Source organism: Anomaloglossus baeobatrachus, chromosome 4 (assembly GCF_048569485.1).
Source record: "Anomaloglossus baeobatrachus isolate aAnoBae1 chromosome 4, aAnoBae1.hap1, whole genome shotgun sequence".
In the NCBI taxonomy this organism is placed as follows: Eukaryota; Metazoa; Chordata; class Amphibia; order Anura; family Aromobatidae; genus Anomaloglossus; species Anomaloglossus baeobatrachus.
The window spans coordinates 7,320,071-7,346,210 of NC_134356.1; the positions used below are offsets into that span (position 1 = coordinate 7,320,071).

At 56.1% G+C, this 26,140-nt stretch overlaps 1 protein-coding gene across 4 annotated transcripts; it reads right to left on the reverse strand.

The window, feature by feature from the left end:
• Window positions 1-2,032: 2,032 nt before the first annotated feature.
• ATP6V0A4 (ATPase H+ transporting V0 subunit a4) lies at window positions 2,033-25,055 on the reverse strand. Of its 4 annotated transcripts, none has more exons than XM_075343530.1 (21): window positions 24,932-25,055; window positions 22,746-22,863; window positions 21,193-21,271; window positions 16,657-16,754; window positions 15,324-15,449; window positions 15,116-15,213; window positions 11,934-12,060; window positions 11,442-11,524; window positions 10,251-10,344; window positions 9,678-9,890; window positions 9,460-9,610; window positions 9,237-9,376; window positions 8,925-9,082; window positions 8,350-8,443; window positions 8,156-8,274; window positions 7,359-7,575; window positions 6,373-6,480; window positions 5,976-6,134; window positions 2,897-3,014; window positions 2,483-2,654; window positions 2,033-2,242 (listed from the first exon to the last, which is right to left on the reverse strand). In XM_075343530.1, the coding sequence occupies exons 2-21, from the start codon at window positions 22,860-22,862 to the stop codon at window positions 2,149-2,151; spliced, it is 2,565 nt and encodes an 854-aa protein (XP_075199645.1). In that variant the 5' UTR covers window position 22,863; window positions 24,932-25,055; the 3' UTR covers window positions 2,033-2,148. The 4 variants fall into 4 exon arrangements, with proteins under 4 accessions (XP_075199645.1, XP_075199648.1, XP_075199647.1 ...); XM_075343533.1 differs by lacking the exon at window positions 24,932-25,055 and adding an exon at window positions 24,456-24,901; XM_075343532.1 differs by lacking the exon at window positions 24,932-25,055 and adding an exon at window positions 24,426-24,901.
• Window positions 25,056-26,140: the final 1,085 nt, after the last annotated feature.

Below are 26,140 nucleotides of genomic sequence, written 5' to 3' on the forward strand. Positions count from 1 at the left end.
AGATGGGGGAGTCCATTGGCCAGTGAGTACCATCATACAACACAATTCCTCCTCTGAGCCAGCAGGGGGAGCTGTAAACCTGGAGTTCCCGGGAGCATTCCTTAAGCTGTGACCTGGTGGAGGAGTCGGTCAGTCCTGAGGCGAGCTGAGGAGAGAGGTAGAGTAGTGAGGCCGTACGAGTTGGGATTGGAGCCGGTCCGCTCAGCTCAGTAAAGTACAGTCCGCAGCGAGGCCAAGATGAGAAGGACAACCGGGGAGTGGAGCGCAGCCGGCTCACCCCGAAGTCACCGCTCAAAAACTGAATACCGGAGCTCGGGACCACTCGAGTACTGGAGTACCGGTAGATGCATCCGGAGGACAGAAGGACTTCAGGTCTCCTGCCCGCCCCACACCCGGAGGCAGAGCCAGGACCTAGAGCCGCGACCAGCAGAGCGATACTTGTGTCAGTCCACGCATCCCGCCATACGGGTGAGGTAAAAATTACCTCAGAGAACAGCATCGCTGAAGCAGCGGGGCCCTGCATAACCAGACAGAGCGTAGGGATCAGGCCTCATTACTCTCCTGGCCAGTGTGAGTTTACCAAACCGCTTCCGGACTACCGGACCCCACCGCCACCTGTAACAGGCTCCCTGGCGGCCTCCATCAGTTAAGCCAAGTAAAGGAGAAAGTGAAGAAATCCTTGTTTGTGTCTGTGCCTGGCCCAGCACCCTAAAGTCCACCCGGTCCCTACCACAGACTCCCCTAACGGTTGCCCCGGGGTTACCGTCTCCACCTGTGGGGAGCAGGAACACCTCAGCTGCCATAACACCAGCCCCGGGAGTCCCGTCCCATCATCATCTCCCTTTATCATTTGAAAAGACACCGCCAGGGTCACGGAGCCGAGCACCGCCACCGCTGACCACCAAATTGACATGCCCAACTCCAGGGCCGGAGGTACTCAGAACTGGGTCGGACTATGAGGGGAGCCGCCGCTGCGTAGTGTCCCTCACTGCTGGGGCTGATGGTATGACGCAGATAGGATGTTCCAGCAAGCAGAGTTAGGCCCCAGGGAGGATGATGATGGTCGTAGTGATGGTGGCGCTGAGGTACAGGGCGACGGCAAGTAAACAGACGACACGGGGGCTGCGGTTCAAGTTGTTTGCTCACTGATTGTCCTTTCTGCCCGCAGCCAAGATGGGCTCCAGGCGATCCCGAACTCTTCGGATCCCGGTGCCGGTATTGTGACTGGTGGACCCTTCCTCTATGCGCTCTGTTGTTGGCGGATCCCCGTGGCTTGAAGCTACTTGGGGTCCCCTTATTTTGTGTAAAAAGTCCTGGTCCGTTCGCGGTCAGCAGGAACCTGTAGTGGGCTGGATCTAAGTCTCTATTCCCATTCCCAGGCTGTATGCGAGCTTGTAGTGTCCCCTAACTTAGGGCTCTACACCCCAACTGCGCCGGTCCCGGGGGAACTGACATCGTATCCCACCGGCGACCGTAACTCTCCTGTCCCACCGACGTCACTCGAGTTCCTTTCTCGACCGAAATCCCTCACGACTACCCTACTCCGACTGTCACTAATGGTTCTTTGGCTCCTCCCATTCCCCAGTGACTCCTCCTTCATGACCCTAAGTCCAGGATCCAGTGGATCGGGAGTCCCTAAGTGCGGTGGCATCCTATAGACCCCCTTTGTGACCAGACCCTGGTCCCAGTCCCCATTGTGGAGGGAAGTCTGCCGTGTGTAGTTTGTGGTGTTGTGTGGAACCGGCACTGGTCACCTAGGAATCCGGGATGAGCGCAGCACCTAAAATCAGGTGCAGTACCCTGTAGCGCCTGAAGCCTCAGGGGCGCCACACCCCTGTCTCATATGTGTTATATATATAGAATTGCCGGTCATATTGAATTCTTCTTTCACCATTTTGTCTGGGGTTGAGCTTTTTACAGAGACTGATCCAGCAGGAGAAGTAGAGAGGTGCGAGGTCGTGCAGCGCTATAAATACAGCTCCGGATGTGACTGGAGTAGGAGACAAACTAGAGAAATAACTGATCACAATAATCGGAATATAAATTAGGTTTTATTAATGCGAGTGTTTATATAAAGATGGAGTCTGGCGCTGAACTTCCTATAAACTCCTGCTTTATCATTTGCTTCATTACTTTTGGCCCCTTCTTCTAATCATCTGCAGAACCGTCCAAGATGCTCTGGAAGGAGAACGGGCTGAACATTTGTCCGGTGCCGGAGTAAAACTTGTTCTGGAACTCCACCCTGAGGAAAGACAAGAGGCGAAAGATGAGGCCATTATTACAGCTCCGGAAAATCACAAGAATGCAAATATTACAATCAGTCCCATGAGGAGCATAAGCCCCGCCCCCGAGGAGTCCTCAAGCTTTATACTGATAGGCGTGAGATACTATGGACCCTTCAGTTCATCGCCTGAGGTCACCATGTTCTCCATTTGCCCTTGACATGAGCGTACACATATACCACGGACCCCTCAGTACTCACCAGTGGAGACGCAGAGCGTGCAGAAAGGCAGACAGACCCTCCATGATCAACAATATGGCTATCGTGAGAACGGCAAAGATAGCAAAAATGATAAAAACGCCAACAAGGCCGCCCCACCCAGCGCTGGAGAGACCAATGTGCATCACCATGGTCCACAAGACCTCAGAGAGCTCTGCAGGGGAGGAACCGAGTGTTAATACATCAGCGAATCACAGAGTGAGAAAACAGAGCAACGCCCACGAGGAGCACGAGCTTTATAATATACACTGTGATAGGTGAAGAACAGAGGACGAGCAGCATTCAGGAAACATACAGCTAAGAGGGGTCACAGCCCACCCCGAACCCCTAAAGGTTAAAGTAGGTATTCCCCTGTGGTCATTAAAGGGAAGGGCGGAGGTCACATGATTCTCTTACGTGCATGCGCCAGACTCAGGGCCCAGAGGCGCAGGTAGGAGGCGGTGTTGGAGATGCAGCCCAGGCAGTACTCGATGGTGTGGATGGCTTGGTGGACAAATATATCCCCGAAATCAAACTGTAAAGAGAGTGGAGTCGTCACGTGGAGCACGGTCAGCTGACAAAATATACCCTCAATAAAGACCCCTTCTCACGGCCTCCGCTGATCCCACATTCCTTCACAAAGGGGTGGAGTTCACCTGTCACCACGAAGGAAAAACCGTCCCTACTAAACTGGAAAAGTCTCATTATGTGACCGGCGCCTGCACCGACAGACTTAGGATTGCCCCAATATGTGACGTATAAACACCGTCAGGCGGCCAGCCCTGCAAATATCTCCAACACAACCCACGGGATCAGGGAACCTATACAAAAAGGCCCCCTGCCTGCCAGGACCCGTGCTGCGGCTCTGCTGCCCCCTGCCTGCCAGGACCAGTACTGCGGCTCTGCTGCCACCTGCCGGCCAGGACCAGTGCTGCGGCTCTGCTGCCACCTGCCTGCCAGGACCAGTAATGCAGCTCTGCCGCCACCTGCCTGCCAGGACCAGTACTGCAGCTCTGCCACCTGCCTGCCAGGACCAGTACTGCAGCTCTGCCGCCACCTGCCTGCCAGGACCAGTACTGCGTGGCTCTGCTTCCACCTGCCTGCCAGGACCAGTACTGCGGCTCTGCTTCCACCTGCCTGCCAGGACCAGTACTGCGGCTCTGCTGCCACCTGCCTGCCAGGACCAGTAATGCAGCTCTGCCGCCACCTGCCTGCCAGGACCAGTACTGCAGCTCTGCCACCTGCCTGCCAGGACCAGTACTGCAGCTCTGCCGCCACCTGCCTGCCAGGACCAGTACTGCGTGGCTCTGCTTCCACCTGCCTGCCAGGACCAGTACTGCGGCTCTGCTGCCACCTGCCTGCCAGGACCAGTACTGCGGCTCTGCTGCCACCTGCCTGCCAGGACCAGTGCTGCGCGGCTCTGCTTCCATCTGCCTAGCAGGACCTGTACTGCGGCTCTGCTGCCACCTGCCTGCCAGGACCAGTACTGCGGCTCTGCTGCCACCTGCCTGCCAGGACCAGTACTGCGCGGCTCTGCTTCCATCTGCCTGCCAGGACGAGTACTGCGGCTCTGCTGCTACCTGCCTGCCAGGACCAGTACTGCGCGGCTCTGCTTCCACCTGCCTGCCAGGACCAGTACTGCGGCTCTGCTTCCACCTGCCTGCCAGGACCAGTACTGCGGCTCTGCTGCCCCCTGCCTGCCAGGACCAGTACTGCGGCTCTGCTGCCACCTGCCTGTCAGGACCAGCGCTGCGGCTCTGCTGCCACCTGCCTGCCAGGACCAGTAATGCAGCTCTGCCGCCACCTGCCTGCCAGGACCAGTACTGCAGCTCTGCCACCTGCCTGCCAGGACCAGTACTGCAGCTCTGCCACCTGCCTGCCAGGACCAGTACTGCGGCTCTGCTGCCACCTGCCTGCCAGGACCAGTAATGCAGCTCTGCCGCCACCTGCCTGCCAGGACCAGTACTGCAGCTCTGCCACCTGCCTGCCAGGACCAGTACTGCAGCTCTGCCGCCACCTGCCTGCCAGGACCAGTACTGCGTGGCTCTGCTTCCACCTGCCTGCCAGGACCAGTACTGCGGCTCTGCTGCCACCTGCCTGCCAGGACCAGTACTGCGGCTCTGCTGCCACCTGCCTGCCAGGACCAGTGCTGCGCGGCTCTGCTTCCATCTGCCTAGCAGGACCTGTACTGCGGCTCTGCTGCCACCTGCCTGCCAGGACCAGTACTGCGGCTCTGCTGCCACCTGCCTGCCAGGACCAGTACTGCGCGGCTCTGCTTCCATCTGCCTGCCAGGACGAGTACTGCGGCTCTGCTGCTACCTGCCTGCCAGGACCAGTACTGCGCGGCTCTGCTTCCACCTGCCTGCCAGGACCAGTACTGCGGCTCTGCTGCCACCTGCCTGCCAGGACCAGCACTGCGGCTCTGCTGCCACCTGCCTGCCAGGACCCGTACTGCGGCTCTGCTGCCACCTGCCTGCCAGGACCCGTACTGCGGCTCTGCTGCCACCTGCCTGCCAGGACCAGTACTGCGGCTCTGCCGCCACCTGCCTGCCAGGACCAGTACTGCGGCTCTGCCGTCACCTGCCTGCCAGGACTAGTACTGCGGCTCTGCCGCCACCTGCCTGCCAGGACCAGTACTGCGGCTCTGCCGCCACCTGCCTGCCAGGACCAGTACTGCGGCTCTGCTGCCACCTGCCTGCCAGGACCAGTACTGCAGCTCTGCCGCCACCTGCCTGCCAGGACCAGTACTGCGGCTCTGCCGCCACCTTCCTGCCAGGACCAGTACTGCGGCTCTGCCGCCACCTGCCTGCCAGGACCAGTACTGCGGCTCTGCCGCCACCTGCCTGCCAGGACCAGTACTGCGGCTCTGCCGCCACCTGCCTGCCAGGACCAGTACTGCGGCTCTGCCGCCACCTGCCTGCCAGGACCAGTACTGCAGCTCTGCCGCCACCTGCCTGCCAGGACCAGTACTGCGGCTCTGCCGCCACCTGCCTGCCAGGACCAGTACTGCAGCTATGCTGCCACCTGCCTGCCAGGACCAGTACTGCGGCTCTGCCGCCACCTGCCTGCCAGGACCAGTACTGCGGCTCTGCTGCCACCTGCCTGCCAGGACCAGTACTGCGGCTCTGCTGCCACCTGCCTGCCAGGACCAGTACTGCAGCTATGCTGCCACCTGCCTGCCAGGACCAGTACTGCGGCTCTGCTGCCACCTGCCTGCCAGGACCAGTACTGCAGCTATGCTGCCACCTGCCTGCCAGGACCAGTACTGCAGCTCTGCTGCCACCTGCCTTTTCATCATTTTTCAAATGTGGAGATCTTGGATACAGTGGGCGGGGTACGATTGTGGGTGGAGCTATGGCATGGATGAGGGATAGTTGAGGGGGTGTATCCTTTATACCCGAGACTCCGCCCTGGGAAGTTATGGGTGTGGTTTAATAGATTGCTTCATATTGCATAATCTGCATGTGTCCCGCCCCCGCGGAGCGGCTATCCAGACCTCGCCGCCGTGTCCTCCGTGGTCATCGTGTCCTCCGTGGTCATCGTGTCCTCCGTGCGCAGACGCAGGCGCCTCCTTTTTATCCTCCTTCTTGGAATGATTTGCATTTTCCACGTCTGTGATCTCAATATCTTCTTCAGGTGCAGACGAGGAGTGCAGCTGTGGAGGACAAAGCGAGGCAACGGTGAGAAGCCAGGTGAGAGCTGAACAAGGGGAAAAAAGGGCAACGATTCTCTGTTATCAGCCATCGCAAACTGAGGAGAGACGACGACTAAGACAAGTTACTACAAGCTATTACTCCCTGTTATCAGCCATTACTGGGGGAGGAGACTGTAGGATGGGTGAGTACAATTACTCCCCGTTATCAGCCATCACCCTAGTTCGGTCCTGCACTCACCATCCTCTGCTGCTTTTGGTGATTTGCTCGCAGGATGAAGGGTTTTATCAGCAGCATCCAGGGGACGGCGATCAGCGCGAAGATCACCAGAAAGCTCTGAACTTCCTTCTGAAACCGCCAAGAAAGAGAAAAATAAGTCCGACAACAAGGAGCCCGGAGAACCACAAGTCTCAGCATGCCCCGTGATGCAGATCTGGGCGCCCCCCGCGCTGCGTGCAGATATCCGGTCTCCCCCCGCTCTGGGTGCAGATATCCGGTCGTCCCCCGCTCTGGGTGCAGATATACGGTCGCCCCCCGCTCTGGGTGCAGATATACAGTCGCCCCCCGCTCTGGGTGCAGATATCCGGTCGCTTCCCGCTCTGGGTGCAGATATCCGGTCGCCCCCCGCTCTGGGTGCAGATATACGGTCTCCCCCCGCTCTGGGTGCAGATATACGGTCGCCCCCCGCTCTGGGTGCAGATATACGGTCGCCCCCCCGCTCTGGGTGCAGATATCCGGTCGCCCCCCGCTCTGGGTGCAGATATCCGGTCGCCCCCTGCTCTGGGTGCAGATATCCGGTTGGCCCCCTGCTCTGGGTGCAGATATCCGGTCGCCCCCCGCTCTGGGTGCAGATATCCGGTCGCCCCCCCCCCTTCTGGGTGCAGATATCCGGTCGCCCCCCGCTCTGGGTGCAGATATCCGGTCGCTTCCCGCTCTGGGTGCAGATATCCGGTCGCCCCCTGCTCTGGGTGCAGATATCCGGTCGCCCCCTGCTCTGGGTGCAGATATCCGGTCGCCCCCCGCTCTGGGTGCAGATATCCGGTCGCCCCCTGCTCTGGGTGCAGATATCCGGTCGCCCCCCGCTCTGGGTGCAGATATCCGGTCGCCCCCCGCTCTGGGTGCAGATATCCGGTCGCCCCCCGCTCTGGGTGCAGATATCCGGTTGGCCCCCGCTCTGCGTGCAGATATCCGGTCGCCCCCCGCTCTTGGTGCCCCCCGGATCGTACCTGGTGCTGGTACAGGGGCGCATTGGTCGGGTCGTTGTAGTTGAACAGGAACATGTTGATGAAGTGGATGAGGATACTCGGCGCCTCCTGCGAGTTCCCCGCGTTGTACACGCACCACTTGAAGATGATCATGAAGACGAGGTAACCGAAGAGGCAGAGGATGAAGATCATCTCCGGGATAAACTGCAGCACGATGTTAATGTGACGCCGGAAATTGCTGAGGGGCGAAGAGAAGTAATGGGATTCAAGAGGGACCCCCCACACAGCGGGACCCCCCCAAACTGGACCCCCCCATACCAATCCTCCACACAGCGGGACCCCCCCCGAACTGGACCCTCCATACCAATCCCCCACACAGCGGGACCCCCCCTACTAATCCTCCACACAGCGGGACCCCCCCTACCAATCCTCCACACAGCGGGACCCCACCGAACTGGACCCCCATACCGATCCCCCACACAGCAGGACCCCCCATACCAATCCCCCACACAGCAGGACCCCCCATACCAATCCCCCACACAGCGGGACCCCCCGAACTGGACCCCCCATACCGATCCTCCACACAGCAGGACCCCCCATACCAATCCCCCACACAGCGGGACCCCCCGAACTGGACCCACCATACCGATCCTCCACACGGCGGGACCCCCCCCGAACTGGACCCCCCATACCGATCCTCCACACAGCGGGACCCCCCCATACTGATCCTCCACATTGCTGGACTCCCCATATCAATGCTCTGCACCCCAGGCCCCCCCATACAGCCGATGAGCTCCTTTATTGGGGTCCGCACTCACATGTGGTTCAGCAGTCCCAGTATCACCCCGAACACCATCTGCGTGATCCCCATCACCACCGACATCTTCATCTTGTAGGAGTTCAGGAAGGTCAGCTTGTTCTTAGCGATATTCCAGATCTGGGGGGACGGCAGGAAATATTGGGGTACAGTCCCCCAAAAATAAACACACACAAAACTTCAAACTGAACTCACCGGGTCGATGCCAAATGGGTACGGATTCCCGGAATACACACCCGGGACCTTCGGGTCGAGCTGCAAATCTATTCCCTGGTGCAACAACTGATCACTAAGAAAGAAGAGGAAGGAGACAGGACGGTCTATAATGTGTCCAGACCACCGAGGACCGGGGGAGGGGACGAGACGAGGACCAGGGGAGGGACGGGACGAGGAACAGGGGAGGGGACAGGATGAGGACCGGGAGACGATGGTCGGGGAGAAGACTGACAAGAATCGAGAAGAGGGGATGGGAGGATAAGCTGGGTGAGGTCCGGGGAGAAGGGACGGGGCAAGGATTGGGGAGAGGGGACGGGAGGATAAGCTGGGTGAGGTCCGGGAGTAAGGGATGGGGTGAGGTCCGGGGAGAGGGGACGGGGCAAGGATTGGGGAGAGGGGTCGGAATGGGGAACAGTGGAGAAGGAGGGATATGGCGAGGAGCAGGTATATGAGACAGGATCGAGGAATGGGGAAGAGAGGATGGAGTGAGGACCGCGGGACGGGACAAGGAACTCGGTGAAGGGAAGGGGCGAGGACTGTGGGATTGGACCTACTTCCAGGCGCCGCTGGTGAACATGGGCCGCACCCGCCATGAGGAGCCGAAGATGTTGAATGACTTGGAGAAGCAGTCGTTGTAGATGAAGCCGGTGTAGACGGAGAACACGCCCATGAGGAGGATCAGGTACCGGCCCCCGAAGAACGTGTTCCAGATCTGTGACGGTAAACGTGAGGCGGTGAGGAACGTTGCTTCGTTTACAGACCATGATGAGCCCCTTCCTCTGTTAACCGTTTAGATGCTGCAGTCACCAGCCATCCTGGCATCTCGGGGGTTACACGGCCGGCAGCTGCCGCCGATCACTTCTCACCTCGTTGTCCGTCTTGGAGGCCAGAAGCTTTTTCTCATTCGCCACCATCCAGGCCGCGAACCCCAACATGACGGTGCCGTGTCCACAATCACCAAACATCACGGCGAAGAGGAAGGGGAAGGTGACGATGGTGTACGGGGCTGGAGAGGAGGACAGGGGTCATTAGGATGGAGCCTCCCCTCCCCCATGATAATCCCCCCCGCCCGGCCCCCGGGGATCTTACTTGGGTTCATCTCTCTGTAGTTCCCGACCCCGTAGGCGTCAATGATGTTCTGGAAGCCGGAGGTGAACTTGTTGGTCCGGTTGAAGGTCGGCGGCTCCATTTTGGTGGGTATATCGGTGAGGATGGGAGCGATGGTGGAGCCGCTGCGCTCCTGCAATGGAGGAGGGGGTTACATTGTATCCCATGGGCCCCTTATACCGTCTGCCTGCAGCGCTCACCATCCCGCGGTGCAGCGCCCGTTTGATGCGCTCCTTGTCGTTGGTCGGGCACCAGATCTCGGCGATGACGCACTGCTGGGTGACGTCGATGTTGCACAGGTTCAGCACGTGGTACACGGCCTTCATCTTCTTCACCTTGATCATCCACGCGGACAGATTCTGCGCCGCCTCCAACAACACGCGCTGCCGGTGCGACTCCGTCTGCGTAATCACCTGAAACAGGTGGACCAAGACGTGCTCATCCTGAGCTGCCTGCTTCATGAAGCATGTCACACAGGACCCTGATTCTGGGGTGTTCATCCTGAACTGCCTGCTTCATGAAGCCCGTCACACAGGACCCTAATTCTGGGGGTGCTCATCCTGAGCTTCCTGCTTCATGAAGCCCGTCACACAGGACCCTAATTCTGGGGTGCTCATCCTGAGCTGCCTGCTTCATGAAGGCTATGACACAGGACCCTAATTCTGGGGGTGCTCATCCTGAGCCTCCTGCTTCATGAAGCCCGTCACACAGGACCCTAATTCTGGGGTCAGGGATCGGACATGGCGGAGCAGCTCCCCCCACCCCCCGCTCACCGAGTTCAGATCTTCAATCCTGGTGTTGACGTCGGCGGCCATGTCCCTGCGCTCGGCCGCGGACTCCGGACACGGGTACACCGTCGCTTTAAACCTGTAACATGAGAAGATTAGGACGGTCTCTTCCTGGCGCGTTCACACAGCTGACGCTCGTTACATTGTGTCAGCGATCCTCTGTGACGCACTGATACACATGGAGGGCTCAGAGCGGGGGGCTCCCGAGTATTACACCCCCTCCAGCGAAGAGTCCCGGTGTAACAGGCCAGCCTAGCCCCTCGCCTAGAATACAGCCGAGGTTAAATTGGCCTAGGCCAGATTATACCCCTCAGCACATATGGGGGCAGAGACAGCGCACGGGGGGGCAGAGACAGCGCACGGGGCCCCAAAAAGTGCAAAAGGGGCCACAGGCAGTGCACAGGGGGCACAGAAAGTGTGCAGTGGGGGGGAAGATGCAGGGCTCCTGTGCGCTGCCTCTGCCCCCCCGTGCGCTGCCTCTGCCCCCCCCGTGCGCTGCCTCTGCCCCCCCGTGCGCTGCCTCTGCCCCCCCGTGCGCTGCCTCTGCCCCCCCGTGCGCTGCCTCTGCCCCCCGTGCGCTGCCTCTGCCCCCCTGTGCGCTGCCTCTGCCCCCCTGTGCGCTGCCTCTGCCCCCCCGTGCGCTGCCTCTGCCCCCCCGTGCGCTGCCTCTGCCCCCCCGTGTGCTGCCTCTGCCCCCCCGTGTGCTGCCTCTGCCCCCCCGTGCGCTGCCTCTGCCCCCCTGTGCGCTGTCTCTGCCCCTCTGTGCGCTGTCTCTGCCCCCCTGTGTGCTGCCTCTGCCCCCCCGTGCGCTGCCTCTGCCCCCCCGTGCGCTGTCTCTGCCCCCCCCGTGCGCTGCCTCTGCCCCCCTGTGCGCTGCCTCTGCCCCCCCGTGCGCTGCCTCTGCCCCCCCGTGCGCTGCCTCTGCCCCCCCGTGCGCTGCCTCTGCCCCCCCGTGCGCTGTCTCTGCCCCCCCGTGCGCTGTCTCTGCCCCCTCGTGCGCTGCCTGTGGCCCCGATCTACAGCAGTTGGGGTATACGGAGGAGTATAATCTGGCCTGGGCCGCTTTACCCCCGGGTATATTTGGGCGGGGGGTTAGTGTGCCCCGTTACAGCACCGGGACGACCCCTGGAGGCTCCCTGCAGTGCCTGGATCCGCCTCTAGAGGCCCTCGGCGCACCCCTCGCAGATCTTGCGGATCTTCTGCTTCAGCTGGTCGCCCTGGTAGAAGATGATGAACACGTTCTTCTTCACTTCTTCTTTCTGGGGGAGAACAGAGACGAGATCAGCAGCAAAGACCCCCGAGACGTCCGCCTGCCTGACATACTGAGGGGTCCTGTCCCTGGCGCCCCCGTGACAACTCTGCTCCTCCCCGTCCTCAGCGGGGTCTCAACCTATAAACAGCGGCTGAACCTGGGGCTCGTGGCCCCCAATGTAAAATCTCCACCGGACCCCAATTACTGCAGGTCTTTAATAGCATTGGTCCTTTATATGGGGCATTGGGTCTTTTTGGGGCCCCCGAGGCTCCAGGGCCCGCTGGGATTGTAGTTTTGCCCCCGTCTATAAGTATTGGCTTTGGGAGGACTAGCGTCCGACACCGCTCATCTCCTGCCAGAACCAGGGGAGGAGATCTATAGTAATGGGGGTCCGGGACCCCGGGGTCTGTCCTTACAGTGACGGGATCCTCCAGGGACGTGTCCAGCTCGCTGTACTTCAGGTAGATGTTCCCCCTGCAGACCCTCCACAGCAGCCGCTCAAAAGACGCCATCCGCTCCCTGCCGATCACCCCGGCCGTGAACCTGCAAACCGAGGAGCAGAACCAGACACTGAGCCTCTGTTCCTACAGAGACACCGGACACCGCCCGCGGCCGGACCCCTCCATGACCGCGATCCGAGCCCCGAGCAGCGCACAGGCCACATTCCACTAAGCAGTGCACAATGAGAACCGAGCGCGGCTGAAGTGGGAATACAGCTCTGGGGGGTAAGACACAATGTAACTAAAGAAAAGTGAGTGCAGCTCTGGAGGTGACTGGAGGATAAGACACAATGTAACTAGAGAATAATGAGTGCAGCTCTGGATGTGACTGGAGGATAAGACACAATGTAACTAGAGAATAGTGAGTGCAGCTCTGGAGGTGACTGGAGGATAAGACAGAATATAAAAGCAGAATAGTGACTGCAGCTCTGGATGTGACTGGAGGATAAGACACAATGTAACTAGAGAATAATGAGTGCAGCTCTGGATGTGACTGGAGGATAAGACACAATGTAACTAGAGAATAGTGAGTGCAGCTCTGGAGGTGACTGGAGGATAAGACAGAATATAACAGCAGAATAGTGACTGCAGCTCTGGATGTGACTGGAGGATAAGACACAATGTAACTAGAGAATAGTGAGTGCAGCTCTGGAGGTGACTGGAGGAGAAGACACAATGTAACTAAAGAATAGTGAGTGCAGCTCTGGAGGTGACTGGAGGAGAAGACACAATGTAACTAAAGAAAAGTGAGTGCAACTCTGGGGGTAAAACACAATGTAACTAGAGAATAGCGAGTGCAGCTCTGGAGGTGACTGGAGGAGAAGACACAATGTAACTAGAGAATAGTGAGTGCAGCTCTGGAGGTGAGTGGAGGAGAAGACACAATGTAACTAGAGAATAGTGACTGCAGCTCTGGAGGTGACTGGAGGATAAGACACAATGTAACTAAAGAAAAGTGAGTGCAGCTCTGGAGGTGACTGGAGGATTTAACAGCAGAATAGTGACTACAGCTCTGGAGGGTAAGACACGATGTAACTAGAGAATAGTGACTGCAGCTCTGGAGGTGACTGGAGAATAAGACATGATGTAACAGCAGAATAATGATTGCAGTTCTGGAGGTGACTGGAGGATAAGACATGATGTAACAGCAGAATAGTGAGTGCAGCTCTGGAGGTGACTGGAGGATAAGACATGATGTAATAGCAGAATCGTGACTGCAGCTCTGGAGGTGACTGGAGAATAAGACATGATGTAACAGCAGAATAGTGATTGCAGCTCTGGAGGTGACTGGAGGATAAGACATGATGTAACAGCAAAAAGAGTGAGATACAGTGAACTGATATTCATTATATATATAGTAGAAACCATCAATCTAATCATCAGATAGGACTACGTGTGAGGGAAATCGCATGAACATGTGAACAAGGAAGGAGAAAAGGCGATCATAGAAGCCCAGACACAAGAAGATATCATTCCATTTTTATTTATTAGTGTAAACAATCTTTAGTGCAGGCAGTGGTGAGGACCAACATAATATGCAGGATATTCATATATGCTCTACACAAGGGAATGTCACAAATAGATTACATTTCATAAACATCATATATATCTGTAATTAGTATCCATAATTCCAATTACTCTCACTCAGAAAAATATATATCGAGGAAAATAGATTATCCACCTACAATAAGTGAGCTAAATTAATGTAAATAAGGCCACATGGCTGATCGCAATCCTGCCACAGCGGATCTTAGCTAGATAAATACCGCCAATGTATACATAGAGGTCAAGCAACAATTGCTATATATCAACAATAATTCTATATATCTTAAAGTGGTGCGTCCTGATAGTTGTACAGCACCGGCGCAAATAAGCCCGACCCTATCACAGCCCGGACTGAATATACCACAAGCTTTATATATATCACCTCCAATGTACACAGTGGCGGTATTCATCACCCACAAAATGACGTAGATTGCAACCTGAATCAGGCTCGCAAACACATATATTGCGGTATAGATACCACCTATCTGTACCTACTAGCTATCGCCATTAGATGTCACTGCAGCCATATAAAACATATATATATATGTATCACATTCCACCGATCACCTGAGATCATCATCAAGCTGCTGGTTAGCCGGGTGACTAGCCATGTGTCAGCATACCCCGAGACCGGCAGCAAACAGTGTGACCAGACACAAGGAGCATTAGAAAAGACATTACCAGTCAGGAGCATAGACCCCCGACACATGTTTCGATAGACTCTTCGTCAGGGGGCGTGTCTAAGTTGGCAACTTAGACACATCCCCTGACGAAGAGTCTATCGAAACACGTATGTCTCTCTTCTAATGCTCCTTCTGTCTGGTCACATTGTAGGTGGATAATCTATTTTCCTCGATATATATTTTTATGAGTGAGAGTAATTGGAATTATGGATACTAAATTACAGATATATATGATGTTTATGAAATGTAATCTATTTGTGACATTACCTTGTGTAGAGCACATATGAATATCATGCATATTATGCTGGTCCTCACCACTGCCTGCACTAAAGATTGTTCATACTAATAAATAAAAAATTGAATTATATCTTATTGTGTGTCTGGGCTTCTACGGTATGATCGCCTTTTCTCCTTCCTTGTTATGATGTAACAGCAGAATAGTGACTGCAGCTCTGGAGGTGACTGGTAACAGCAGAATAGTGAGTGCAGCTCTGGAGGTGACTGGTAACAGCAGAATAGTGAGTGCAGCTCTGGAGGTGACTGGTAACAGCAGAATAGTGACTGCAGCTCTGGAGGTGACTGGTAACAGCAGAATAGTGAGTGCAGCTCTGGAGGTGACTGGTAACAGCAGAATAGTGAGTGCAGCTCTGGAGGTGACTGGTAACAGCAGAATAGTGACTGCAGCTCTGGAGGTGACTGGTAACAGCAGAATAGTGAGTGCAGCTCTGGAGGTGACTGGTAACAGCAGAATAGTGACTGCAGCTCTGGAGGTGACTGGTAACAGCAGAATAGTGAGTGCAGCTCTGGAGGTGACTGGTAACAGCAGAATAGTGAGTGCAGCTCTGGAGGTGACTGTCTTGCGACTCTCACCCCAGTTTGCCGGCGGCTGCGGCGGAGGGCACGGTCCGGAGCTCCAGGAGGCTGCTGGTGTCTTCATTGAAGAATTCATCCGGGAGATTTGCTTCCGCCTGGAGAAAACATGAAATACAGAGTGCAGAGAGGTCATGTGATCGGTGATTGTCAGCAGGGCGCAGGGGTCACCGCTGCTGCAGATCACCGCTGTCACATGGATCATCACCTCGAAGAAATCCTGAGTCTTCTTCAGTAAATGTTTCAGCTCCGTCAGCTCCAGAAAGTTCTGCTTCAGGGTCTGCTGGTTCCGGTTCACTTCCTGCAGCTCCCCCTCCAACTTCTCCAAGGAGGTCTGCGAGGAAGGAAGACATGGCAGGAATTACCGCTGACAACCTGCCCGGGTACCAGTGTGAGGGTGTCAGCCCCGCCCCCTGGTGGTGACATCACTGATATACTGACAGGAGACCACACCCCGTATATACAGCCCCCCCCTGGTGATGACATCACTGATATACTGACAGGAGACCACACCCCTTACACACAGCCCCGCCCCTGGTGATGACATCACTGATATACTGACAGGAGACCACACCCCTTACACACAGCCCCCCCCCTGGTGATGACATCACTGATATACTGACAGGAGACCACACCCCGTATATACAGCCCCGCCCCGGTGATGACATCACTGATATACTGACAGGAGACCACACCCCTTATATACAGCCCCCCCCCCTGGTGATGACATCACTGATATACTGACAGGAGACCACACCCCTTACACACAGCCCCCCCCCTGGTGATGACATCACTGATATACTGACAGGAGACCACTCCCCTTATATACAGCCCCACCCCTGGTGATAACATCACTGATATAATCACAGGAGACCACACCCCTTATATACAGCCCCGCCCCTGGTGATGACATCCCTGATATACTGACAGGAGACCACACCCCTTATATACAGCCCCGCCCCTGGTGATGACATCACTGATATACTGTCAGGAGACCACACCCCTTATATACAGCCCCGCCCCTGGTTATGACATTACTGACAGGAGACCACACCCCTTATATACCGCCCCGCCCCTGGTGGTGACATCACTGATATACTGACAGGAGACCACACCCCTTATATACAGCCCCGCCCCTGGTGATGACATCACTGATATACTGACAGGAGACCACACCCCTTATATACCGCCCTGCCCCTGGTGATGACATCACTGATATACTGACAGGAGACCACACTCCTTATATACAGCCCCGCCCCCTGGTGATGACATCACTGATATACTGACAGGAGACCACACCCCTTATATACAGCCCCCCCCCTGGTGATGACATCACTGATATACTGACAGGAGACCACACCCCTTATATACAGCCCCCAGCCCTGGTGATGACATCACTGATATACTGACAGGAGACCACACTCCTTATATACAGCCCCGCCCCTGGTGATGACATCACTGATATACTGACAGGAGACCACTCCCCTTATATACAGCCCCGCCCCCGGTGATGACATCACTGATTGCTGCTGTGACCTCACCTCCAGGTCGATCATCTCTCTCGGGAGGGGGGTTTGGGGCGATTTCTCCGGGTTCCTCACATCGATCTTGTCGTTCTGCATCTCACACATCAAGAATCCTGGAGACAGAAGAGATCTGCGATTCATCGAGGAGGACACAGACCTGCACCTGTCCTCCATCTTTATCTCTGTGCTGACCGCGAATGGGAGCCTCGTTCATCAAAGTCTCTGCCATCAGACTCCTCACAGCTGAGGGGTTGTTACCATTGCATCCAGTGTGACAATCACCTGCATCGATACACTGTAACAGATTATCTGCACCGATACACTGTAACAGATCATCTGCACCGATACACTGTAACAGATCATCTGCACCGATACATTGTAACAAATCATCTGCAGAGATCGGTGCTGTGGATGTGATTGGCTGACTGGATACAATAGTGACAAAGCTTCAGCCATGAAGACGCCTAGATCAGAAAGGGTTAAATGTCCAAATTCACTGACAGCAGCAGAGATCCTGAAAAGGGAGGAACTGGAGGAAATGTGCGACCCCCTCAGAGCCCCCTGCTGGTCACACAGAGAGACTCCAGACACAGAACCCCCCCCCCCCCCCTCCGTCATGTAAAACTCTTGAAGGGTCCTTACCCCCCTCCCCACCATCAGCCACAGATCATCATGACGATTATCTGATCGGCCTGAAAGTCTAGGTATTTATGACTTTGGGTGATGGTAGAGCTACAGCCAAAAGATGCATAGAAAAGACAATCCTTTGTTCTGTTGGAGGGAAAACTTCCAAAGCAGTTTTAAGTGCTACGTTAATGCTAGAAAAATTAAAAACATATTGCCAGAATCCCTGTGGAGCGCTGAACCGTCTCGCTTAACTTAGAGATCGCTGGTAGCGCGACAAATGAGTATTGGCCAGAAAAATCATGCTAGATGTGTTGTGTTTGGTATCTATGTAACTGTAAAATCGAGATATAAAATATGACGCTAATATCTTTCACCTGTGTGGCCCAGGGGCAAAGATATGTGAAAAGCTAGAATTAGAGAACTTTGTGACAATCTCAGCACAGCCCACAACAGACTGTAAAATGAGGTCACAGAAGAGGGGGGTTACCTGAGGGCATAAGAGCGATTAGCTCCTTGATGGGTGGAGTCAGTACTGGAGGGCGTCAGTAAGTGGTGATGCTGGCCGTCTTTCTACCATCTTCTTCTCCTGGAGACCCTCCCTCCCTAAATTCAGACGATACATCTATGGCACGAGTTTAGTAAGTTTCACGTTTATACCTTTTATTTTTATGTAACTGTCTATACTGTATTTGTATTGTAACCTTTTGTAAATTCCTGTATATTTTTAGAACCACTGCCTTCTATTTTGGATTAAATATATAAAATTTAATAGTTTCTTTCCTCATGCTTTATATACGAATCCAAAAACCCGAAGGGCCTTATGTGATCTGTAACGGGTGCCTGGACTGCCTGTGAAACGTCCGGTGGTGGCAGCGTAATTATTATTGCATAGAATTATTAGGGTGCTATCATTAAGGGTACCGAGGTGTATATATATATATTCCATCAGCGGGAATCGGTGATATATACATTTACCCTTGCTGTGAGACCTCCAATATTTGGCATTATTAGCTCAGCAGCCTCATTCTGTTCATTGTCCTGCAGTACCAAAAGTGGCCTGTCGAAAAGGGGGCGCTAGAGAGTAGTCGTGGTTGTGACAAATCAGCGAACAGCTGTGGGATATCTGAGTGACCCCCCCAGCTGTTCATGACACCCGTCAACATACAAAGACCTCCCCCGACACACACGCAGACCTCCTCCGACACACACGCAGACCTCCCCCGACACACACGCAGACCTCCCCCGACACACACGCAGACCTCCCCCGACACACACGTAGACCTCCCCCGACACACACGCAGACCTCCCCCGACACACACGCAGACCTCCCCCGACACACACGCAGACCTCCCCCGACACACACGCAGACCTCCCCCGACACACACGCAGACCTCCCCCGACACACACGCAGACCTCCCCCGACACACACGCAGACCTCCCCCGACACACACGCAGACCTCCCCCGACACACACGTAGACCTCCCCCGACACACACGCAGACCTCCCCCGACACACACGCAGACCTCCCCCGACACACACAGACCTCCCCCGACACACACAGACCTCCCCCGACACACACAGACCTCCCCCGACACACACGCAGACCTCCCCCGACACACACGCAGACCTCCCCCGACACACACGCAGACCTCCCCCGACACACACGCAGACCTCCCCCGACACACACGCAGACCTCCCCCGACACACACGCAGACCTCCCCCGACACACACAGACCTCCCCCGACACACACAGACCTCCCCCGACACACAGAGACCTCCCCCGACACACAGAGACCTCCCCCGACACACAGAGACCTCCCCCGACACACAGAGACCTCCCCCGACACACACAGACCTCCCCCGACACACACAGACCTCCCCCGACACACACAGACCTCCCCCGACACACACAGACCTCCCCCGACACACACAGACCTCCCCCGACACACACAGACCTCCCCCGACACACACAGACCTCCCCCGACACACACAGACCTCCCCCGACACACACAGACCTCCCCCAACACACACAGACCTCCCCCGACACACACAGACCTCCCCCGACACACACAGACCTCCCCCGACACACACGCAGACCTCCCCCGACACACACGCATACCTCCCCCGACACACACGCATACCTCCCCCGACACACACGCAGACCTCCCCCGACACTCACAGACCTCCCCCGACACACACAGACCTCCCCCGACACACACAGACCTCCCCCGACACACACAGACCTCCCCCGACACACAGAGACCTCCCCCGACACACACAGACCTCCCCCGACACACACAGACCTCCCCCGACACACACAGACCTCCCCCGACACACACGCAGACCTCCCCCGACACACACGCAGACCTCCCCCGACACACACGCATACCTCCCCCGACACACACGCATACCTCCCCCGACACACACGCAGACCTCCCCCGACACACACGCAGACCTCCCCCGACACACACGCAGACCTCCCCCGACACACACAGACCTCCCCCGACACACACAGACCTCCCCCGACACACAGAGACCTCCCCCGACACACAGAGACCTCCCCCGACACACACAGACCTCCCCCGACACACACAGACCTCCCCCGACACACACAGACCTCCCCCGACACACACAGACCTCCCCCGACACACAGAGACCTCCCCCGACACACAGAGACCTCCCCCGACACACAGAGACCTCCCCCGACACACACAGACCTCCCCCGACACACACAGACCTCCCCCGACACACACAGACCTCCCCCGACACACACAGACCTCCCCCGACACACACAGACCTCCCCCGACACACACAGACCTCCCCCGACACACACAGACCTCCCCCGACACACACAGACCTCCCCCGACACACACAGACCTCCCCCGACACACACGCAGACCTCCCCCGACACACACGCATACCTCCCCCGACACACACGCATACCTCCCCCGACACACACGCATACCTCCCCCGACACACATGCAGACCTCCCCCGACACTCACAGACCTCCCCCGACACACACAGACCTCCCCCGACACACACAGACCTCCCCCGACACACACAGACCTCCCCTGACACACAGAGACCTCCCCCGACACACAGAGACCTCCCCCGACATACAGAGAGACCCCCGACACACAGAGAGAACCACCGACATAAAGAGACATCCCCCGACTCACAGAGACCTCCCCCGACACACACAGACCTCCCCCGACACACACAGACCTCCCCCGACACACACAGACCTCCCCCGACATACAGAGAGACCCCCGACACACAGAGAGTCCCACCGACACACAGAGACCTTCCCCGACTCACAGAGAGACCCCCCCCCCCCCCCACACACAGAGAGACCCCCCCACACACACACAGAGACACCCCCAACACACAGAGACCTCCCCCGGGACACACACAGAGCTCCCAACACACAGAAACCCACCGACACACACAGAGATCCCCGACACACAGAGACCTCCCCCGACATACAGAGACCTCCCCCGACACACAGAGACCTCCCCCGACACACAGAGACCTCCCCCGGGACACACAGAGAGCTCCCAACACACAGAAACCCACCGACACACACAGAGATCCCCGACACACAGAGATCCTCGACACACAGAGATCCCCGACACACAGAGATCCCCGACACACAGAGATCCCCGACACACAGAGATCCCCGACACACAGAGACCTCCCCCGACACACAGAGACCTCCCCCGACACACAGAGACCTCCCCCGACACACAGAGACCTCCCCCGACACACAGAGAGACCCCCGACACACAGAGACCCCCCGACACACCGAGACCTCCCCCTACTCACAGAGACCTCCCCCGACACACAGAGACCTCCCCCGACACACAGAGACCTCCCCCGACTCACAGAGACCTCCCCCGACACACAGAGACCCCGGTACTCACGCAGGATCCGCTCCATCCCCTCGCACCGCCGCACCTCGTTCACAAAACGCCGCTGGAAGTTATTCACACTGCCATTCAGCTGCAAGAGGAAAGGGTTAATCAGAAGATCTGCAGAACATCGACATACAGAGAGATATATCCTGCAGATTATTACACCACTGACCTATCTGCAGAGCATCGCTCCTCCACCTAATGACATACAGAGTGATATACCATGCAGATTATTACTCCACTGACCTCTCTGCAGAGCATCGCTCCTCCACTTCCTGATATATAGTCATATGAGATTATTACCCCACTGACCTCTCTGCAGAGCATCGCTCCTCCACCTCCTGACAGATACATAGTGATATATCCTGCAGATTATTACACCACTGACCTCTCTGCAGAGCATCGCTCCTCCACCTCCTGATATTCAGTGATGCATCCTGCAGATTATTACACCATGGACCTCTACAGAACATCGCTCCTCCACTTCCTGATACACAGTCATATGAGATTATTACTCCTCTGACCTCTCTGCAGAGCATCGCTCCTCCACCTCCTGACAGATACATAGTGATATCCTGCAGATTATTACACCACTGACCTCTCTGCAGAGCATCGCTCCTCCACTTCCTGATACACAGTCATATGAGATTATTACACCACTAACCTCTCTGCAGAGCATCGCTCCTCCACTTCCTGATACATAGTCATATGAGATTATTACACCTCTGACCTCACTGCAGAGCATCGCTCCTCCACCTCCTGACAGATACATAGTGATATATCCTGCAGATTATTACATCACTGACCTCTCTGCAGAGCATCGCTCCTCCACTTCCTGATACATAGTCATATGAGATTATTACACCTCTGACCTCTCTGCAGGGCATCGCTCCTCCACTTCCTGATACACAGTCATATGAAATTATTACACCTCTGACCTCACTGCAGAGCATCGCTCCTCCACCTCCTGACAGATACATAGTGATATCCTGCAGATTATTACACCACTGACCTCTCTGCAGAGCATCGCTCCTCCACCTCCTGACAGATACATAGTGATATCCTGCAGATTATTACACCACTGACCTCTCTGCAGAGCATCGCTCCTCCACTTCCTGATACACAGTCATATGAGATTATTACACCACTAACCTCTCTGCAGAGCATCGCTCCTCCACTTCCTGATACATAGTCATATGAGATTATTACACCTCTGACCTCACTGCAGAGCATCGCTCCTCCACCTCCTGACAGATACATAGTGATATATCCTGCAGATTATTACATCACTGACCTCTCTGCAGAGCATCGCTCCTCCACTTCCTGATACATAGTCATATGAGATTATTACACCTCTGACCTCTCTGCAGAGCATCGCTCCTCCACTTCCTGATACACAGTCATATGAAATTATTACACCTCTGACCTCACTGCAGAGCATCGCTCCTCCACCTCCTGATACAGTGATTCATCCTGCAGACTATTACACCCTCCTCTTACACTGCCCTCCCTGCAGGTTATCGCTGTGTCCCCGCTGCAGATCATTGCACCCCGGTACTTACATCTCTGAACTGGACCAGGCCGAGCTCCCCCAGCTCCGCGATGCAGCAGTACCCGGCCTCCACCTGCAGGATCAGCTGCGTCAGGCACATCTCCTCGCTCCGGAACAGCGACCCCATCCTGCGACCGATGAGAGATGATAGGGGTTATACTCCACATGTCAGAGAATGAGCGACTCAGGGCGGAGGCACCGCTGCTGACGATCACTGACATATTCTGATGGCTCAGTCCTGCTCCACAGCTGAGGGTTTGTTACATTGTGTCCGTCCATCACAGAGGATTGTGTAGATCAGACGCGACAGTGACAAACCCTCAGCTGTGAGACTGAGCCGAGGACGTGGTTCTCTCTTTTCTTGCGGTTTTAAAAAATGTTGACAATAATATGTCCGAATATTGTGCCGAGACGATGCGACAAAAGATCCAGGAAGATTCCCCGAGGTTCCTGCAGACCGAGGTCTGTAGATTACAAAGCGGATCAGCTGCAGAATCCACGGGGAAAGTAATATGAGTGGACGCAAACGAGAGAGATTTCTCCATTGTCCTACTGGATCCACTGGAGCAACAGGCTCAAAAACTGCAGATAAAACAGAACTAAAAGAGTGCAGCAACACCGCAGCAAACAGGCGAGAAGCAGCACCAAGATCTGCAGCAAAAACAGCAACGAGATCCGCAGCAAAAACAGCGAGAAGCAGCACCGAGATCCGCAGCAAAAACAGCCCCGAGATCCGCAGCAAAAACAGCCCCGAGATCCGCAGCAAACAGGCGAGAAGCAGCACCGAGATCCGCAGCAAAAACAGCCCCGAGATCCGCAGCAAACATAGCGAGAAGCAGCACCAAGATCCGCAGCAAAAACAGCAACGAGATCCACAGCAAACATGGCGAGAAGCAGCACCAAGATCTGCAGCAAAAACAGCAACGAGATCCGCAGCAAAAACAGCCCCGAGATCTGCAGCAAACAGGCGAGAAGCAGCACCAAGATCTGCAGCAAAAACAGCAACGAGATCCGCAGCAAAAACAGCCCCGAGATCTGCAGCAAACAGGCGAGAAGCAGCACCAAGATCTGCAGCAAAAACAGCCCCGAGATCCGCAGCAAACATAGCGAGAAGCAGCACCAAGATTCGCAGCAAAAACAGCAACGAGATCCACAGCAAAAACAGCCCCGAGATCCGCAGCAAAAACAGCCCAGAGATCCGCAGCAAAAACAGCCCCGAGATCCGCAGCAAAAACAGCAACAAAATCTGCAGCAAAAACAGCAACAAAATCTGCAGCAAAAACAGCCCCGAGAACCGCAGCAAAAACAGCAACAAAATCTGCAGCACAAACAGCAACAAAATTCGCAGCAAAAATAGCCCCGAGAACCGCAGCAAAAACAGCAATGGGACTGCCTGTGTGATTGTACGGGAGTCTCCGGAGAAGAAATTCTACAACTCTCCAATAGAAATTTTTGTTTGGGGGATTTCTGCTCTAAAAACCTCTGAATGTGAACACAACCTAATACCGACCTGCAACGCACGATCAGAGCTGGGACTCACCTGCTGTCAGTGCAGCTCCTCTCCTGTCACCTGCTGTCAGTGCAGCTCCTCTCCTGTCACCTGCTGTCAGTGCAGCTCCTCTCCTGTCACCTGCTGTCAGTGCGGCTCCTCTCCTGTCACCTGCTGTCAGTGCGGCTCCTCTCCTGTCACCTGCTGTCAGTGCAGCTCTTCTCCTGTCACCTGCTGTCAGTGCAGCTCCTCTCCCGTCACCTGCTGTCAGTGCAGCTCCTCTCCCGTCACCTGCTGTCAGTGCAGCTCCTCTCCCGTCACCTGCTGTCAGTGCGGCTCCTCTCTCGTCACCTGCTGTCAGTGCGGTTCCTCTCTCGTCACCTGCTGTCAGTGAAGCTCCTCTCTCGTCACCTGCTGTCAGTGCAGCTCCTCTCCCGTCACCTGCTGTCAGTGCGGCTCCTCTCTCGTCACCTGCTGTCAGTGCGGCTCCTCTCTCGTCACCTGCTGTCAGTGCAGCTCCTCTCCTGTCACCTGCTGTCAGTGCAGCTCCTCTCCCGTCACCTGCTGTCAGTGCAGCTCCTCTCCCGTCACCTGCTGTCAGTGCAGCTCCTCTCCCGTCAGCTGCTGTCAGTGCGGCTCCTCTCCTGTCACCTGCTGTCAGTGCGGCTCCTGTGAGTGTGTGATTTCTGGGTGGATGTTTTTCGTGCCTGTTTTGTGTGGATCTCGTGCCTCCTCCTTGTGGTGGGATCCAGCAGCCCTGGTCCGGCTCTGCAGAGCGGAGTGTGTTGTGGCAGCAGAGCAGAGTTGCAGGTAATAACAGTGCAGGTATGCGCCCCCCCCCCACCTGGCTGTCACTCGCCTCCGCCATCATTTAACCCCTCGGGTCCTAGGATTAGAAAGAAAGAAGGAAAAAGGAATAAAATAAATGAATAACACAAAAATAAAAGAAATACAATTTAACCCTTTGGTGCCACTCCCTCCCAGCATTGTGGGGTCTGCAGCCCCTCTGCCCCTCCCCGTCAGGTGCACTCAGCGGAGGGGTCACCTTCACCGGCTCATGTTTAGGAAACAGTGAACTGGTGAGTGGTGGCCCCGGGCCCCTGCAGCCGCATCCAGTGCTCCCCGGGCCCCTGCAGCCGCATCCAGTGCTCCCCGTGCTCCCCTGCAGCCGCATCCAGTGCTCCCCGGGCCCCTGCAGCCGCATCCAGTGCTCCCTGGGCCCCTGCAGCCGCATCCAGTGCTCCCCGTGCTCCCCTGCAGCCGCATCCAGTGCTCCCCTGCAGCCGCATCCAGTGCTCCCCGTGCTCCCCTGCAGCCGCATCCAGTGCTCCCCGTGCTCCCCTGCAGCCGCATCCAGTGCTCCCCGTGCTCCCCTGCAGCCGCCTCCAGTGCTCCCCGTGCTCCCCTGTAGCCGCATCCAGTGCTCCCCATGCTCCCCGGGCCCCTGCAGCCGCATCCAGTGTTCCCCGGGCCCCTGCAGCCGCATCCAGTGCTGCCCGTGCAGTCACCGCCGTGTGCCGGATTCTTTGCCCTTTTCTTTATTCTCCGATAGCGACATTTCTAATCACTTTTTTAGTCTTTCATTATTTAATTTGCACCGTTTTTCACATTTGTGTTTGGTGCAGTGGACGCGGTTTTCCTTTTTGTGTTTGGTGCAGTGGACGCGGTTTTCCTTTTTGTGTTTGGTGCAGTGGACGCGGTTTTCCTTTTTGTGTTGGGCGCAGTGGACGCGGTTTTCCTTTTTGTGTTTGGTGCAGTGGACGCGGTTTTCCTTTTTGTGTTTGGTGCAGTGGACGCGGTTTTCCTTTTTGTGTTGGGCGCAGTGGACGCGGTTTTCCTTTTTGTGTTTGGTGCAGTGGACGCGGTTTTCCTTTTTGTGTTTGGCGCAGTGGACGCGGTTTTCCTTTTTGTGTTTG